General features: G+C 39.0%; 1 protein-coding gene across 2 annotated transcripts in view; it reads left to right on the plus strand.

The window, feature by feature from the left end:
- Positions 1-1,037: 1,037 nt before the first annotated feature.
- bean1 (brain expressed, associated with NEDD4, 1) overlaps positions 1,038-19,914 on the plus strand; it is a 43,146-nt gene continuing 24,269 nt past the window's right edge. The window contains exons 1-2 of one of the 2 annotated variants that reach the window (XM_006783525.2): positions 1,038-1,608; positions 8,884-9,003. In XM_006783525.2, coding sequence (XP_006783588.2) covers positions 8,979-9,003 — 25 coding nt within the window. In that variant the 5' untranslated portion in view covers positions 1,038-1,608; positions 8,884-8,978. Of the gene's footprint in view, positions 1,609-1,844; positions 1,884-8,883; positions 9,004-19,914 lie in introns of those variants that run through there. The other variant, XM_006783526.2, reaches the window with a different exon arrangement.

The following is a 19,914-nucleotide window of genomic DNA, read 5'->3' on the forward strand; positions in this document are numbered from 1 at the left end:
ACATGGCTGAAGGGATTTCCATTCAGCCACAACGGCATTAATGAGGTCTGGCAACTGATGTTGGGTGATAAGGCCTGGCTAACAGTTGGGGGTGCAGTTAAGCCCAACAGTATTGGATGAGGTCTAGGTTAAGGCTCTGTGCCCTGGTTGCCTGTTTTTCCATATTGAACTGGGAACATCATTTTCATTTTTTTCATGGGTGCAAAATGATGCAACTAACATAGACGTATTTGAAAAATACATGCATGCTATACTTTAGCTTTCTTTTCTACAAACACAGAAGCTGCCCAAGGGAATGCACAGTCTGACCTCAAGATCTGTGATAAAGAAGCTCCCGTTACATCGAGGACTGAGGTAGAAACCTCCAGGCTGCAAGCTTTAAACACACTATGACATTTGCTGGATTTGTAATATTGATCGTTTCTTGGTGTGCAGGAGGTCCTGGGGGTTTAAATACAGGACAGGCCCCCGTTTGTCAAAAACTAGCTTTGGGAAAGTGGCCAGCTGGAAATGGCAAGGGATGTAGTTTAGTTTTAATAAATGTATTTTATTAAATTTAAAAAAAAAATATATGAGAAAGTCAGTAATTTCAGCAAGGCAGTGAGTGATTGTGAGCCATATGAGTTGCCAGGTTGTTCAAAGTGCAAACGCAGAAGCCTAATAGCAGGTTAACTAGCCGGGCATCATTTATAGGCTGGGTGGCCCAGGTGAGAAACATTAAATAATAACCTTAGAGTAATAGAGTAACCTCCATCAAACCTCCAAGATTAACCGAGTGTGGGCCACTGCGTGTTAGGACATCATTAAAATATTAGCGTTCAAACTTTTTTTTTTAATGGTTTCAACAGTTTGCTTTCAGTTACTGATTATTTCATACATCCTAAATTAAATGCTATCCTAAATGTATCGGAGCGTAACTGCGCTTTGTTTTTGGTGAGGGATTTCCTGGCTGCCTGTCTTACTATTGGCATATGCCTGCCCTGGATGATGCGCTTCTCTTCCCAGGCATGACACACTTACTTGGCTGCAGAGCCACGGGACAGAAACACGGCGAGGAAGCAAGAGGACAGAAGCAGGCGAGGGAGGTGAGGATGCGGGTAAGAAAAGCGCGACAGATGACGATGATGATGGCGAAGACGGGGATGAAGATGAGAATGATGATGCTATCGACGGAGGAATGGTCGTAGAAGAAGCGGAAGAAGAAGAACGGAAAATAAAGCTCTGCGGGATCGGAGGATAGTAACAGTGGTGATGCTGATCGTGAGGCAGTTTGGATTGTGAGTACGGGACCGCAGAGGCGAGGATGCTCGGACGCTCGGAGCACCTGCTCGCTCGGTTTTGATCATTGTGCAGGGTAAAACCTCGGGTATCACCGAGAGTTTAACGAAGCGCTATTCTGAGGAGGTGGGCCAAGTCCCAGGAGGGAGAGAGAGGGAGAGAGAGAGAGAGAGCGAGAGAGAGAGAGAGAGAGAGAGAGAGCTCTCCGAGGACCTTTGGACTGAGTGCCGGTGATCCAGCAGGGATGTTGTTGTTCTGTTGTCAGTGATGTGAGGCGACATTAAGGAGCTGGTGAAAGGAATCCTGACACATATTCCTACATTTTTGCAGGTAAGTAGCAAATTGCTCTGTATCGCTTTCTGTGTCTCTCTCCTCATCCCAAAACTCTCTCTGTCTCTGGTGATCATATTGCTGCAAACACGTACACCCTTCTATGGAAAGATATAACACTAAATAGGGAGTTACAGGGAGGGGTGGTTGCAGTAAGTTCATGTTGACCTCCTCCTCACAGTATTTTGCCTCCCACGGAATAACATTATGTAATATTCCAGTAGGTGGACAGAGAGGAGATTAACAAGAATCTATAAAGTGTTAGCTGGTGCCATGTAAGTACATTTATTTTATTACTTGCATGCACACTGCACACACACTCTAGAAACACATTGTACTAAAGTTACTGCATGCTTGGTCATTTAAATTAAAAACATACACACAACACATAATATATCCTACAGCATGACTTGCAAACAAATGCTGTTCATAAAGTGTCACATTAGTGGTTATAGTCTATAAATTGATGTATAGTAACTCTAATAGAATCTCACTGCTTAATTAGTGGCTTTTACTGCTATTTTAAGTAGTTTTGTTAATTATAATTTAAACTTTTACATGTGGGAGAGGGCTTTTGAACTGTTGAATTAATTGAAAAGTGTCCAAGTATTAATTCATATTGACGAGTTGTAACGTGAAGATGGACAAATGCTGAATAAATGCACATTGTGAGTAAAATAATATATTTTCATACTCTACATTTAGCTAACATCCACGACGCTGGCACATTATTGGTGAACTCTGTGACACAGGGGAGAAATAAAAGAGTAAATACAAAAAACACAAATTGTAGGAGGCAATTACATGTAAGGCAAATTTACTGTTGGGTACCACAAACACCGTAGGTCCCTATAGGAGTATTGTAGGCGTGTTGTAGTGATTTTTGGATAGGCTCATCTCTATCTCGCTTGCTCAGCTTTCCTCCCAGGCTTTCCTCCCACACACTTTAACTCCTTTGTTTCAGCAGTGGAGTACAGTAGCCTTACAACCCTGCAGTTACATTAAAACTAACAAAGAGGAATGCTGCAGCCCAATGTCACTTTATCCCTTAGATCAAATACTTGGTTGTGTAACAAATATTCGGGGGCATAGAAGAAGAAGTACAGATAGCATATAGGTCAACTTGATAAGAGAAATCAAAATAGCAAAGAATAAATGCTTAACAACTCGAGAATACAAAAACACGAAATTCCCCAGACATGGTAAAAGTGTAGTTAGCTCTGTCCTTGTGTTAAAAAGACGTATTTCCAGTTTTATTATGTGTGACATTTTCGGTGACATGTGGGTTGACGGTTTGATCAAAAGAGACTTGCTGTGTCAGGGCTGCAGGCACTTCTTAGTGCTCAGAGTCCCCAGAGAATATTAAAGCTCTGCCATGGGTTATCTAAGTGGTGCCTGTCTCCACTCAGCTATGAAGGTCAATGCTGCAAAAAGCCCTTTGACTTTACTCTGACACATACACTGTAACTTCTAACAAATACTTTAAATAAAGTTGGAGTAAACACTGGTGTTGAGAGATTTCTTAAAAATTTATTTAGACATTTTTTTAAACTTATGACATCTCATGTTTGGTATCGGTGTGCAGGGACCTTTCAGGTTAAATAGTTCCGTGTAAATGTGCCTGGAGGTGCAAGTAGAACAAAGGAAGAACATGTGTTAACTTTAGGAAATTGATGTTTGCATGTTTTAATCCAAAGATTTAATGAAGATGTGGAAAAATGACAGAGCCTTGCAATTATCATGAACCCCACTAATCTCTCTTTAATGAAGCAAAATATTATTTGTTAGTTGTGTGCACAAGTAATTTTACAGTGTATTTCACAGTGGAATTAGATTAATTGATGCTCTTTATCTGCTTTCTATGCTACAAATGACATAACTAATGTCACCATATGTCTTTAAAAATGTGATACATGTGGTTGCGTTGTATGTGATGTATTATTAAGACAACTTAGTGATTTTCCACAGAAGGGATTCTTTAATGCAGTAACAGGGTTAACGTAGATTAAGTGACAACCTTGAAACAAGCGATGAACACTGAGCTCCATGGGGACTGAACTTCCGATCCCCTCACTGTGGGGTTCAGTTCTGTGACCCACCCGTCACAGGAGCTGAACTCCTGGGCTTTAAAGGGTGGCATGGACACTCTAACCAAGGGTCCTGTCTGCCCAGCTCGAATCAGGAGTTGCTCTGAGATTGGTGCCGTACCCAGGACTGACAGGTTGAATGGATGACAGGGCTGTGTGGGCCAAATAGACTGTCAGAGAGAGCTGTGAGGAGATGGATGAGAAGAGGGAGAATGGGACACCGAAAGAACATCAGAGAGAGGGAATACCAGAAAATAGAGATGAAGAAATGATGGAGTGCTGTTGTGGCTACAGGCAATACCTGATTCCCTCAATTTCTCTTTCTCTAACTGTTCCTGTCCCTCACCCTCACCCCCTTTTCTTTTCCTATCATCGCCTGCTTTTCTCTAATCTATGGGGTATTACAAGCTCTGCACAGTGTCTGGAGCTGTTTTGCTACAGAACGAGTGTAGCACCTTAGAAATGTGTGATAGCTACTGTGACAATGGGCCCTACTTTCTGTATAAAACCACTAAAATTGCTTATAAATCGTAAACTATTAGTTTTTAAAAATTTAGGAAATAAAATACTGCTAACAACCAATGAAATGCTAAATGTTTATCAGTCATTGGTTGGTGTATGTTTTATGAATCATGTATTCTCACTCCCAGAACAGAAAATGCAGTTATTAAGTCAAAGCTGCCTAAACACAAAGTTCTCTTTAGCATTAAGCCTGTGATGTCCGTGTTGCACCGATACCCAGCCCAGTAAGTCTGGTGTCTAAACCAAACCAGCTAGTAAAGGCACAAATAAACTAAAGTATCAAAAAAATCAAAATGGTAAGTATAACGAGACACAAGCTGCAGGTTTGCTTATCACCATCTTCTAAAATAGTATTGTAATCATTAATTTAAACCACTGATGGTGCATAAATGATGGGCGTAGGTTCTGGGTCTAAAAAGTGACGCAACATTACAAGTGCCTTTAATGTTCATTCTTTTTATTAAATTATTATTTGCTAACTGAAGTCATAGTGACTATGTCCATCTTTTACATACAGTGTATGGTACCTTTATAATAGCATTTAAATAAAAGAACAGACCCACTACATAGTATTTATTAACAAAGGTTTTAAACACCACTTTACAATAACTAAGCAGTTCATTACATACAAAATTATTTTTACTATTTAGTTCATATTAACAATTATACATCTATTCATCCATCTCCATCCAAATCCTCCAGGTCAGAGTCGCAGAGGACCTGAGGCATAGCTTAGCTGTCGTGGAGCGAGAGGCAGGGAACACCACGGATAGAGGGACACAAACAACTATGCATTGTCAGATTTACAGCCACGCGCAATTAAGAATCACTTAATCGAAAAATTATGTCTTTAAACTGTGGGAGGAAGCCTGAGTACTGAGAGAAAACCCAAGCACAGAGAATAATATGCAAACTTCACATAGAAGCACTCGAGTCAGTCAGCTGTGAGGCAACAGTCATTTCAATTTACAACTGATAATAATCGCTGTTATTGTTCCAAATGATGTTGATGTTATTATTACTATTATCATTATTAAAAAAAAAATTATTAGTAACCCTATTCTGTTATGCATGTAGTATTGCCACACTTTATTGCTTTGGCTGCTTAGAGAGAGAACAGTATTTAGTGTCATCAGTCAGTCTGCATGTTGTCATGTGTTGCAACATATGTGAAGCTTTGGAGAACTGTGGCATAGTAGATGAGTTTCTGTGTTTGATTACAAAATCTAAAGGATATAAATACTATTTCCCACTCTGCTTGTCCAGTTAGAGTTTTCGCACGCCTTTCATCTCCAACAAACTCTCTCTAAGGACATTTACATGGAATGTTGAGAAATTGGCAGTTGTCTTGTGTTGGCAACTACGTAGAGCTCAGCTCTGTGAAGAAATTAACATTATTCCTATTTTTGAAATTTACAGCTATAAAAACTGAATATCTAGTGCATTTTTTTCCTTTTGTGTGCATTCTATTTAATCAGGGGTGTCAGATTCACTTTAGTTCATTGGCCACATAGAGCCAAGTTTGATCCCAAGAGGGCCAGGCCACTGAAACCATTGCATAATAATACACAAAAAAATACCAAAGAAATAAAAAGAAAAGACCTAAATCACAATAATGAACGGTCCATTTACAAAACAAATGACAGGCAACTCGAATTGTTTTTGTCTTAAGCAAAATACATGAAATTTCCATAATATCTCAGCAATGTCACTGAAGGTAAATATAACTGTGCCAGCACCAGCTCTCTCTATGCTTTGTGGTCTGGCATGACAATGGTTACGTCACTGTCTGTAAGAAACCAGTTAAAGAAAAAAAATAGTGAACTAGTAGTAGTTCAGAAAATTTGTCACAAGTCCATCTGTGCAGTTTTGTTTTTAAAAACACATCCAGCCAGGCTGGACTCTTCAGTGGGCTAAATCTGGCCCATAAATTGGATTAAATAATCCGGTCCATTTTCCCACTGAAGTAACTTGTGTGTAAATATAATGCTGTTTGTGTGGGGGTAGTATTTGTTTTTGTCTTTGTAGCTGTTGTGATGCGATGAGCCATTTGCTTTGCTTTTCGTTTGCTTCCCTTGTTTTCCTTTAAAAGCTATATATTTCTGTGTGCTTAGAGCTTTTAAACTTTTACACATAACATTTTATATATGCAATAAAAAATAAAGTGTATCTTCAAAATTTTCACTTTAATGATGTGCATTGCTGTTGTATCTGTAATAGAGCTTCGTGTAAAGTGAATTCAAACATAACCATATACATAAAATTATATTTTGAGGCCAAAGTACTTACATGTTGACAAGAAAACAAAAGTAATCTTTACTTTCTGCTGTCTTAATTTGGTACTGAATAATTTAAAGGATTTATTTTAAATCACTTTTATGGAAATGCTTGATGGTAGATTGCAAGTTCCTTTCAGCTTTTTGATTTGGGAAATTACAATCAACAATAAAAAGGTATGGAATATGAATTAAACTTTTAAAATGCAGTAAAAGGACAAGGCATGTGCTGCTTTGTTGTCTTGTTAAAGGCTGACAGCTAACACAAAAATCCAAGCACTGCAGCATCCATCTATTTTCTTCCACTTATCAAATTCAGGGTCACAGGGGGGATGGAGCCTATCCCAGCTGTCATGGAGGAGAGACAGAGTACACCATAGGCAGGTTACCAACATATCACAGGGCTAACAGAAAACCTTCCACAGCTTCACCCAATTTTTAATCGCCAATTAACTTAACGCCCACCTCATTCGACTTGGAAGGAAGCCAGAGGGAGAACACGGAAACACGGATCGGAACCTCGTATCTTCTTCCTGTGAGGTGACAGTGTTAACCACTGAACCACCATGCTGCCCACAGTGCAACATGTTACTACAAAAAAGGCAAAAAAGCAGACAAAGCTACACTAAACTAAAATCTTCACTTAATTTAATTGAAATTTAGTGTGCTTTATCAGTAGACAGCCCCCCCTAAATTTAGTTCACTCATCCCTCTAAGCAGTTCCTCTCTTAGCTTCAGCTCATCCTATTGAATGTTTGTTTGGGATTGAGAGTTCTGCTCTCTCTCGCACACGTACACACACATAAACATAGTCCAGGACAAGACTGGAGTGAGAACAACTCACTATGAATGTGTGAGAGAGGAGAGATCGTTCCGTCTAGCTGCCAGAGTGTGTTGTCCGTAATATCGGTCGGTGTGTGCAGGGACAGTTATATAATAACAATGCAGAAAGCATCACAGGTTCATGAGTCACAAACACACACATGCAGGCTCCTAACACTCTCCCTGCGAACAGGAAGTGAGGCATTACAATCTTCCACGTGTTCACGATTTATCAGAATCAGAACAAATTGTAGCGTGACATATTATCGCTTCGACTTGACAAAGACAATGTGTTTGACAGCACGGGATGTGTTTACCAAACTCAACTCTGTCTGTAATGACCTTTTCCAATTTCTGTATCCGAATGCGTGATACAGAGCTACGTCTCCACTGCGTCACAGCAGCTGTTCATGATTCTTGAGAAGAAAAAAGATGTTCACAATTGAACAAGCCTGTTGGATGTGTAAAAATAGAGATCCTCCCTCACCGGATGGCATGCAATACATCTCCGAGTTCCAAAACAAGAAGCCTGACCCTCAATACTACTTTTCATGATGAATAAAAGGTTTTAAAAATGGCCGTGTCATTAATGTCAATAGTGAGTCGGTGGAGCGATGTGATGAATGAGAGAAGTCGACATGTAATGAAACGGAGGAAGTGCCTCTATTGATTAATGCAAAATGCATGCCTGAGGTAAAAGCAACCTAAGCAACACTAATACATTTTCTGAAATGTGAAAAACATTAGCTTAGTTGTGGTGACAATAAACGGAAAAAGTAAATATAACAAAGAAAGCTTCAAGCTGGCATCTTGGTGTTTGTTCCTGAAAATAAATTAGCAATACAAGGCTTCATGAGGAGGAATAAGCGTAATCGTTTTACAGAGAGACTGCTCTAAAGTTAAGCAAATCAGAGGAAGTTTTATCCACAGGTTTCTTCTTGCTTTCAGATTTTTCAAACGGTCTTTATCAGTCGTACTGACAAAAATTATACTTTTGATGCTAACGTGTTTTCCTGGCATCATTGTTATTTTGCATAGCTGTTGTCCAACTACAGTAGAAGAGTTAAAGCCTCCAGTATACAGTATTACAAGTATTAGATCCTTGTAGTACATTACTAGTATTTGCCTTTATGTGTGTGTGTCGTTCAGCTATTGATTGGAACGCTTCAACCCTTTGGCCATGTTCTGGAAAGAGCAATAAAGACACACATTCAAATGTACACATAGATACACTCAAAGGATGGTGTGGGTGGCCACTTGACTGCCTCACAGACAGACAAATACACCTGCACACACACACAGACACACACACACACATGTGGCCTGGGGCTTTCTAAACAGCCGAGCTCGGAGGTTACGATTCGCACATCACTCTTTGCTCGCTCCCTCTCTTCCTCCCTCTCTCAGTAAAGCAACACAGCATCTCTCACGTTCTTTCATGTATTTCTCATTGGCCATCCTCCCGCCTGCCGTTTGTTTTCTTTCCCTGCCCTCTTTAGGCTCACACCACACATTTTTTTTCTCACTAATGTGCTGATCTTCCCATTGTTCTCTGTCTGTCTTTGTAGCTACATGTATAGCAGCACTGTGTCATACAGACCAGTAGAAGTTGGCTTCCTGCCTGTTGAGATGTGCCAATAGGAAACACTTTGAACAGGGGTTCATGCTGATGAAATTGATCTGCTCAGGTAAGGAACAAGTATGGCATATTGATATTCAAAAGCCTGTAAATGAACAATTGTAAGGTCAAACTGCATCTATGGGACTTCATTCAAAAGGTGAAAATTGATTCTTTTATGGAATATTTTCTAGAAATTGTCTTGTTTAGCATGCAGCTAAAACACAGCCTAACCCAAACCTGGTCACATGCAGTCTGGAGATAAAACATATAATATAAATTGTCTTTAACAATGCTATTGATCAGTTTTACTCTAAATTAATCAAGAAAAAGGCAAAATAACAAAGTTATTATGTCGTACTGGTACCAGACATAATGAGATTTGTTTTTGTTATTGAGGTAATCCTTTGTTTATTTTTAGTTGGATTACAGATTGAGCTTTTAAACCCCAGAGAACGAGTTAGACATATTTATAGAAGCTCCCCATCTCAATAAAAGATGAATCGCTGTCTTATGCAACAACTCCTGACCACAATGAAGACAGGATGGAGATGGAAGGACAGAGGAACAGATGGATAGATAGATGGAGAAGCAGATGGATTGCTGGATGCATGGACAGATGCATGACTCTTGCAGATGTGTTTTTTTTCTGTCAAGGTTGCCCTTCGAGAAAAGGATCCATCCTTCTTCACTCCTGTAAATTTCTCTAGTTTCCTCTAGAATATGACTCGGTTCCTTTATCAGTTTCTCTTTCCCTCTATTCACCACTCTTTTGCTCACACCTTTAATATCGCCGTCATTCTCTCCTTTTGACTCTCTCCCACTTTCTCATTCTCCTCTCTGATCTATTATTTACATCCCTCTCTGACTCTTCTCTTTCTCCCTTGACACCTGAAATCTCTCCATCCCCTTCAGGGTGTTTAGGCCTCCACCGACAGTGCTTCCCTCCCAGGAAAAGAAATAGAATGATGAATAAAAGAACAGAGCGAAGAGATAGATAAAAAGCTTTGGTATGGGTGGCTTTATCGATATGCCAAGGTATTTCTTCCAGGCTGAGCTGGTAGCATTCAGACAGAGCTGAAAAGGAGAGCATTTGCAATGTTGCTGCAGTTTTTCAACACAGAACTGTTTATAATGTTTTTTTTTCTTTTTTTGCTCATTACTGAAGCGTAGTATCCAGCATTAGTGAGCTTAAATGCAATATTAACTGCAGTGTTTTTCAATATTTGACTGAATTTCAAAACATGTTGTGAATTTTTTTTTTATTGAGCTCTCAGTGTCACTGCATTTGGTTGTTTTGAGGCTGACACATGGCAGCAGTTTATCCCTGAGCTTCATTGCAGCTGTGCCCCTGAGAAGGGCATGCATTTCCCAGCTGCCAGTAAAAACATCCACATCTGTCTTCTTTTTCTTGAAGACAGGAAAATGCAGTCAGTGAAGAGATTCATGGAGTAAATATATGATTTATTCAGACACTCTTCCACCTTCAGCATGTCCATAAAGTCGTTGTGTAGATGTCATAGTAAGGTGTTAATGGGTCTATTTTAACCCAAACTAAAACCAAGTACTGAATGAGTACTGAAGCTGAATGCTGACACTAAAACTCATGTTACAACTGAGTGCTTTAAGTCACTGTCACCAGTCTCCAAAGGTGGAGTTTTGTTGCTATATTAAACTGAACACCAACTCTAACTTCCATTCAATGCAGTAAAACAACCAAAATTCAACTAAGATTAGGTAATAAAGGACTCCTTGTAGGAAGAGGATGACACCAAATTAAAAAGCAACTGAAAATGGCTATTCAATGAGCTGAAAGTATTCAAAATGATAAATGTTAAGAACATTAACTGCTAATGATCATATAATAAATGGCATCTATTGAAATGTATCATAAGGTATAATAATGAAATAGTTAATGGTCTCGAACTGTAAAGATGTAACAATGTCATAAAGGTTATTTGAACAATTAAGAGAATTTATGTTCTAGTGAACACTTATATTGTCTAAGTATTAAGTGAAAAAGTCTGTGCAGGAGATAAAAGCCAAACATAATCTACATATAAGATCAATGGCATGCGTGTGTGTCAGATGAAGGCAGATCTGAAATAGAATCTTCTTCCGTTCCTCCTCACTGCACACATCGTCTATCCGCGCTTGCCATATCCCGCCACCAAACCATCAATCATCACATTCCCATGCTTTATGGTAATAGGAGGAAAAACTGCATTTAACGGCATTTTACCTTCTACCTCACCTACCCATCTCTCTTTGTCCCTCCATCCATCCATCTGTCTGAGCTCTCATCCAATCCAGACACAGTATGAGGTTGTTTATTTAAATCTATTTAAATGGATATGAGGCGTGGGCATATACAGGGATATTTCACGGCCCGGCAGGTCAGCAAATATCAAAGCTGTTCCAGCTCACTAACCCCTGATCTCAGGGCCCGTAGACATTTAGTACATACCACAGGTGGTCAAAGTTATGTCTATAAGTGATTGTGTATGAGAAATAATTCTATCTATCTATCTATCTATCTATCTATCACCACCTGAAGAAATGAGCGACAGAAGTGATGAATCATGGCTGAAATTAAAAGGAGTGATACAACTGCTTCTCTTCTAAGATTAAAAGGCCAAACTGGATGAGGTGTCTTGGAACGGTTTAAAGAATAAGAAAAAAGAGAAAGTGCAAGGGAGGGGAGAGGAAGGAGAAGTGAAGGGTAAATGTCTTTGCTAATGTCTTTGGTGCCAATATTGACTAACACTGGCTCCCTCTGACTTTAGTACACTCACTGCATCCTCTTCAGATCGTTAGCTCTGTCATTAGAAAATGGACCTATTGGCTCAGTTGTTCATTGTCATCACATTGGATGGATGGACGGACGGACGGCCGGATGGATGGCCAAACATCACATTTTCTTAATGGAAATATGAGCTTCTGAGATTTAAATTCAGTGTCAATGTTCAGTGAGAACTAATTATTTTTCAAGGCTACTTCCTGACAGGGTGGACTGTGTAACAGTGAAATGTCAATTAACCAAATTTGGAACAGGTGGGACAGTTGAGAAAAAAAAATCCAAGCATTCAACTTTCAGCTTCCATCTTCTGAAAGATAGAGGTAGATAATCAAGCCAAACATTAGAATACATTCAAAAATGGTTAACAGTGTCACATGTAAAATTAGCTAGATGTGTAACGATTACTTAGATAGTCAAAGGCAGAAGATGTTACTCATCTAATTCCTCACAACAGTCAATTGTATCGATTGATGGAATTAATGTTTGGTGGTTCATAATACAATTTCATACCACACCATCATGTTATGTAACATCTTGATCCATGGAAATGTTAGTATAAGTCTATGACTGAGTCCAGACGGGAAAGGGGGTGCAGGTGCTGTTTTAACACAATTTAAAACATTGCTTTTCATCCCCTCCCTTAAATTTTTTTTTTTATCATCTTATCCCTCTCCACCCTTTTCTGGCTTATATCCCCTGCACAGCACTTCTGACAAAGAAGGAAAAAAGAGAAAGACCTAAAAGGGCAAAGCAACACAAGGATTTACACACTGAAGCCCAAAGAGAGACTGAGACAGCATGTGAGGGGAAAAGGGTCAGGGAAAGAAAGACATCAGTCTTCTAATTCAAAGGGGAGGTGTCTGTGTGAAATGGAATTCTGTAATATGATGTTACGGCTTTTTTGGTTTTTTATTTATGAGACTGCTCCAGTTGGCCCTGTGCACTCAGCACTTGCTGGACTTGGTATAATCGTACTTTAGTGACCTGACAGAAAGACAGAAACGCATTTACTGCAATTCAATATAAGTACAGGATATCAGATACAGTACAAGTTGCGAGAAGCAGACAGATTTAGATGTAATAGATAGTATACAGCTGCAAAAGAAAAAACGTTATAGATTTCAACACCATTTCCAAACAACTCCAAGTTGAATTTTCACCTAACCTTATGAGTGTTGTTCGCAGAGGCTAAAAATTGCCCAGCTGGGCATGTGGCCGCCTGTCAAACTCTCAGTGGACACTTCTGCCTCTGCTTCTTTCTTTTTAAAATGTCAGAACAATTTCTCAGCTTTTATCTGTTCAGTCAGGCTTTAAAGGCGATAATGTTGTTATGGAGATAATTGTGTAACAGGAAAGTCATCACACAACTGTTAAAAAGTCATTTTTTTGGAACTCGCAATGTGACCACTTTTTTTCAGTCAACCGAAGAGCAACAGTGTTACTAATGAAGGTAAAATATCAACTGAAAGTTTTATAACAAAATTCTTACCTCAAATTTTCAAATCTACTCTATCAGATAAACTTATCAAATAAAAATAATAAGAAGAATAAAACATAGATACATTAACTATTATATACATAGTGCCTTACTACTCTGATCACATTCAGACATTGACAGAGCTTTATAAGTATTCTCTGCCTATCATGCACCGTTTCAAACTCTGCATGGGGGTTTAATCGGATTGGGAGCAATTTGGGCGATCGGTATGTTGCCCAAGGACACCGACATGTGGACTGGAGGAGCTGGAGATCGAACTACCGACCTTCCAACTGGCTCTGCCTCCTGAGCCACAGCTGTTGTTTTTGACTTCATGGTGTTTTGGCGTTCATACAAGTCATGAAGTCTGATGGATGACTGGTAATATAAGCAGAACGGGAGTTTTAAAAAGTAATTGTTTTAGTCCACGTGACCTGACTTTCTTGCACCTTGTATCTTAGCTGTACTACACGCTTGCTTTAAACAGGTTTTTAGTTTGTAATGTGTTCCTGTTAGAAGAGTTATTTTGAGTAATTCTTGAGTGTGCTACCGAAGCACAAATGCTCCCAAATTGCAATGCACAAAAGAAATGTAGCATCTTTTCAAGTAAAAAAAAAGTAAGTTGTAGTGAAACAGTTCCACAAAGTATTCAATCTTAAAATCTCTTTGTTCAGTTTTTATCACCAGCAGCTTTCAAAATCTGAAGTTTCTTTTTCAGTTGGTCTACTTACTAAAGAGGTTTAGTGATGCTGGTGTTCGCCCCAGCATGCATCCCAGGGTGCCTTTTCAGAGACACAGCAGAAATGGATGAAAGCAGACAGTGATGGACACTCTCAAGCGAGTAAGGGTGTACTGCCATCTTGTCAGCTGCTTAGAGCGACAATGTGGAACCACAAGAGAACAGAAGTGGGGTAAGCAGGTGCAGCTGTCACCTCACAGTCAAGTGCGATAGGATAAGGCACCTGTCACTCAAGAAGAAACAGCCCTGCAGAAACTCTAACCAGTTCAACTGAGGTGTTTTGTGTGAAGTGACAGTGCTCTAAAATGTAAGAAGGGTAACAGTAAAATGTTATCCTTTATCCTTTATGCTCAAGCCTTTTTTTCCACTTGGTAAGGCAAAGGGGACTGGAGGTGTTATGTTGTGACTTGTGGAAGGACTCAGCGACAGGAAATTAGTCACTTAATCTACAAATGCATCTGAGCTTCACAATCTCTTGTGAGAAAACACTTTATTTTAGTGGATTTTCCCACATGGCTTCAGTGAAAATGGTCAAGGGTGCACATGGGAACACACAGCAGACAGTATGGTGTGCTTACTGTGTGTGTGTGTGTGTGTGTGTGTGTGTGTGTGTACAAACATGCTATTTTTTGCAGTCTTGATTTACAGTACCAATCATAGCTGGATATAAAGTGCTCCCTGAATTCCTATGGCTCATTTTCCAGTCTGTACTGGCTCCATCCTGCTCACTGAGCAATCATAATTTCCAGTTATTATAAATCAAAACTGGATTTCCAGGGATGACTGACCAATCACAAAAAGTATATACTGCAATCAGTGGAAGGATTTATTCAGTGTTGTGCACACCACAGTCTGACTATGTGGTTCATATGTGCACGAAAGAATATTAATACATATTTCTGTTCCTCTGCACATTGACACAACTAGTTCACAAGACACCCAGTAAACCTCTCAGGTCTCTGATGCACCTGCTCATTAAAAACTTTCCCTTCCTGGTTCTTGCCAAATCAACACCGCCAACAGCTGCAAGTACATTTTACTTTGAACTAACTAACTAAGTGGACCAGTGAAGGAGTTTGTTTGGAGCCGTGTAAAATCAGCTGTCGTATTAGGCTTGTGTTCAGCACAATGGTAGCCTATTTGCTTCTACAACCAATGGACACAAATACTTGGCTATAGTTACCTTGTAACAACCCTTTGAGCACGCACGTTTGCATGTTATAAGCAATCAGCATGTTCTAGGACTGAAAAATGAAGCCAATGTGAAAGCACCAGAAACCACAGATCCCCGCAGACACTTATGTTGAAATCGCTTATGGTTCCCCACTCATAACAACTGCAAGTTTTATCAGGTTTAAAGTTCAGTGTGTGTAGCTATAGTTTGTGCTCTAGTTTTGCTTAGTGACATACTAGTATTCTATTAGTCTTTTAGCACCTGCACCCTGACATTAACTAATGCTGCTCTTGTGTCCAAGACAGTAACTTCTAGCTCCAAAAGCCAACAACATAGCAGGCAAAACACTAAATTTGAGGGTTATGAAGCCTAGAAACCACTGGCTGGTGTCACCATGACCATGTCCTTGTTTTCAGAAACTATGTCTGGCTATAATCTGTATTAATTAGCTAATTAAATTATGTTTCGGGGTTTGGATAATCTTTGCTAATTGCCTATCACCAATATAGAGAGTGGCACCAGTCTTACGTCATTATATCCACATTATAATTAGCATGGAATTGACCTAATTTGACAGCTGTAAGTATTTATTTCCTCCTAGATTAAATAACAAGTAAGCCAAAATACAATAAGAATTAAAAATTCTAATTTGATGCTAAGTGTGAACCTCGGTATGCTTCAGACTCATTCTTCATCATGTAAATGCTAACAAAGCAGATATAGTATTTAGGCTAGTTTGACAATGCTACACTGATAACCTAAATCCTCTGACAGATTATTTTTTTACAATTCATGATTGATAATATCATCGAAATTATCTGGTTAGTGTGCCAGCAGTTGTTTATGGTGATAAGCAATCCAAACAAGCGATTAATGCAACAATAAAGGATGGTAGCAGATGAATGAATTAGAAAAGAGGTTGATGATTAAACGAGGGGAACGCAGGAATATGGGCCAGCAGGGTGTGATAATATGTCTCTCTGTCATCTATCTCACATGGGAGGGCGAGAGACAGAGAGCGATTAAGGGGATGTATGATGTATTCTGACCCATATTCTCACACACAGCATGTTTTGTGACCCACATACTACCTCGTCCAATTACACATCTAAATGTGATACTAACATGTGTGTGACTAACTGATTTCTGTGCGTTATCAAGAATGAACGCACAGTTGTACATAGATTATGAAGCTTTTAAAGCTGGTTAACCTACATTCTGTTATGTTCTGTGGTTTGTTTTCAAAAGATCCTGGCAGCTCACTTGATAGTGGATAATATATTTTATTTTATTACATTTCAGTGTTGCACTTAAGAGGTTTTACATTTATATTACATGATAACATCAGAGAGCAATCTGATCCTTTCTATACTTGCCAATGATTGCACAACCTTTCTTGGGAATAGTTGTAGTAGTTGTATAGACCCTAATATGCATCGCAATAGCTTAATATGAATAGATCACAGGCCCATGGGCAAGTGATTTAAAGCATCACTATTCCTCACACTGCAGGAATAAGCCCTGCCGAGCTGTTTGTGCTTGTTTCTTGTTCATAAGACATTGGACATTGGCCTGTTTTACATCTTTGCTGAATCAGCGTTGTGTAGCCAAGTCATCACTCAGTTTATACTACTGTAGTTGTCCATCATCTTGATGACATTTATCGGGATGACGTGTGTAAAGCTTGCATAAAGCTTTGTGAAAAGAAACAAATCCTCAGTATATGATAAATGAAAAATGCCTTAAACAGGCATCACCCTCATCCATCTTCCTGAGTCGCTTAAAGCATGCATTTATGTTTTTTCTTTTTTACTCTTTTCTTACTTTTACCATTATTTTTCACTTTCTTGCATCTGTGAATACAGACATAACTAGCCAGCCCACAATAAATAAGCTTATACACAGGGGATAGTTGTGTAATACAAATAGTTCACCTAATGCACTGCTTTTTAATTATATTGTCCAATCGATCAGAAAAAGCAGAAGTAATGGTGTACCCTATGTAATCTTCAGTATTTATTAATGGCTGTTATGATTTTGTAGTGCTGTATTTTAATACTTTAAACCTTTGAGCGAGGATCACTAAACACGAGGAACAGCCAACCCTGTTTCTAACATAAAATCCACAGTTATATAATTTATGAAAATTATGTTTTAAACTAAGGTCGGCTGAGCATAAGCAGAAAATAATGACTAATTGTTGAAGTGGAACTCTAATTTGGACACATACTGAAGTATTGTGTTTAGAAATAAATAACAGTATACAGTTTGGTAACATTAGAAAGCTTCTGTGACCCATGGCTGACATTCTGCCCGTGGTATAGTGGATGTACTCCAGGACTCAGTGGCATCGCTTTGGATGTAGCAGAAAGCACAACACTCAAACACACTTGACACTCTTGTCCAGAGAGAACAGGAGTGCTTTAGCTTTTCTTTGTGAGGTGTGAAGTTACTCCGAACCCGAAACTAGAAGAAAGTATTTCGGCACATGCGAGGCACTTTGCTGTTGTTTTCTTCCAGTGCAAATGTAGGTCCTCCTGTTTTTCCTTCTCCAACTCCTCCTCCATCCCCTGCTCCATTGGTAATGGAACATGATGGTTTAATGGACAATGTTCTCCCTCGTCCAATGCCAGTCTTCCTGGCATTCATTCAACACAACAACAGGAAGGATTAAAGACCGAAAGGGAAGGAGAAGAGCAAGGCAGCATTGAAAGAGAGAGGAAGAGAGGAGGATGAGTGAGAGATGTTCTCTTTGTGCTTCCTGTTGTCCTTTGACCTGGCAGTAGGACGCTTAAAACGTTTCCAGTCACTGCACAAGTGAAGAGATAACATCTGTCATTTAATGTCATGACTGCAGCACTCACAAATTGACATTGTTTGAAAAAATCCTGTTGTATTTAGAGGATCAACTTTTTTTCATAAGACTGTAAATGTTGTAAATTATTATTATTATTATTATTATCATCATCATCTGCAAATTAGTTAAATGAAGGACATTGACAACATAGAACTACCTTTTGTTTTATTTTTCCATTGCAAGCCTCTTTCTTTACTTTAAGTACAGGTTTTTCTTTTTCCTGAATATCCCATATAAAATAGCCATGTTTGGCTTGATTCATTCTGAAAGCAATATTTTTAGTGTCAAGACTGATCACATGTTAGAAAAGGAGGAAAAATATTGTTTCTGCAAGCATTGCAATATTTCTGCCACCCAGAGAGGTTCATAGACTGGATGTTAACCTGCTGCTTCTGATGCTGAACGCTAGTGTTCAGCATCAGAAGCAGCAGGTTAACATCACAGTGTGACACATAAGCTTTGTGCAAAAATGGCTATTTCATTAATTATACTTTGCAATTATTGGTTGGGCCCCTTTTGCCTCCAGAAGTACCTTAATTGTTTGTGGCATACATTCAACAAGAGGCTGGAAACATTCCTCAGATATTCTGGTCCATATTGACATGATGGCATCATACAGTTGCTGCAATAGTTCTATTGGATTAAGATCTGCTGACTGGAGGCCATTTGAGTACAGTGAAGTCATTCTCATGTTCAAGAAACCATTCGATTTGGCACAGTGTGTTATCCTGCTGGAAGCAGCCAACTGAAGATTGGTACACTGTGATCATGACGGTATGGGCATGGTTAGCAACACTACTCATGTAAGCTGTGGAGTTTAAATGATGCTCAGTTCATACTAAGAGGACCAAGTGTACCTAAAACATTACACCACAACCAGCAGCCTGAGGAAATGTGAAAGCAGGATGGATCTCATTTTGTTTATGTTGAATTCTGACACTACCATTGAAATTGTCACATCAGAAATTAAGATTCATCAGACATAGCATCATTTTTTCCAATGTTTTATTGTCTAACTTAGTGAGCATGTGTAAATTGTACGCTTAGTTTCCTGTTCTTAGCTAACTTGTGTGACTTCTGGTGAGGTCCTGTCCTGTTTTATCCCATTTGCTTCAAGGTTCAAGCTTTTATGAAGTCAGAGTTGCTATTGTGTTCTAGTTGTAACAAGTGGTTATTTGAATTACTTTTGCCATCCTATCCTTTTGCTGAAAGCAAAGGCTATTCTCCTCTGGCCTCTGACTTTAACAAGGCATATTGGTCCATAGAGCTGCTTCTCAATGTGTAATAAAAAGGTATTTTCTCTTCTTCAGAACATTCTCTGTATCAGAATCAGAATACTTTAATAATCCCTAATAAAATTATGTAAACCCTAGAGATGGTTGTTTGCAAATTTCCAGTTTGTGAAATATTCAGAAAAGCCCATCTAGCAGGTCTTCATTCCTAAATACATCAGGGCGCTAATTAAATACTTGCATTAACGAGCAGATGTGTAGTTGCATGAGTGTATGTCACTAGTTTTGGGGGGTTTTAAGCTTCATGAAATACTTTGTATTGTATGTAGAGTGTCTTACTGAAAGAAACCATCAAAAAAAGCTCATAGCCAAAGTAAGAGAGACCCTGAAGGCTTCTACCAAAAACAATTAGTTTGGAAATGTTCCTTATTTTGTAATGATAAACAAATAAACGTAACATTAAATTTGAAAAAAAAAAAAACACCAGCTGAGAGGTTAATTAGTGTCTGTGCTAGCTGATGCAAATCCAGCATGGGTTAGATGCACACAGAGGGGTTTTCAAATACACTCAAATCTCTCCAGTCCCTGCTAAGCATGAAAACTCTGTACAAAGGTGCATTAAATCATGTCGAGACTCTCCCAGCAGTGGTAAGTTAGACATATTGAAGTAAAGTGCCAACTTTCTATTCTTTCTAGTCTTTT

This window comes from Neolamprologus brichardi, chromosome 13, assembly GCF_056152115.1.
Source record: "Neolamprologus brichardi isolate AB-2024 chromosome 13, ASM5615211v1, whole genome shotgun sequence".
Lineage (NCBI taxonomy): Eukaryota > Metazoa > Chordata > Actinopteri > Cichliformes > Cichlidae > Neolamprologus > Neolamprologus brichardi.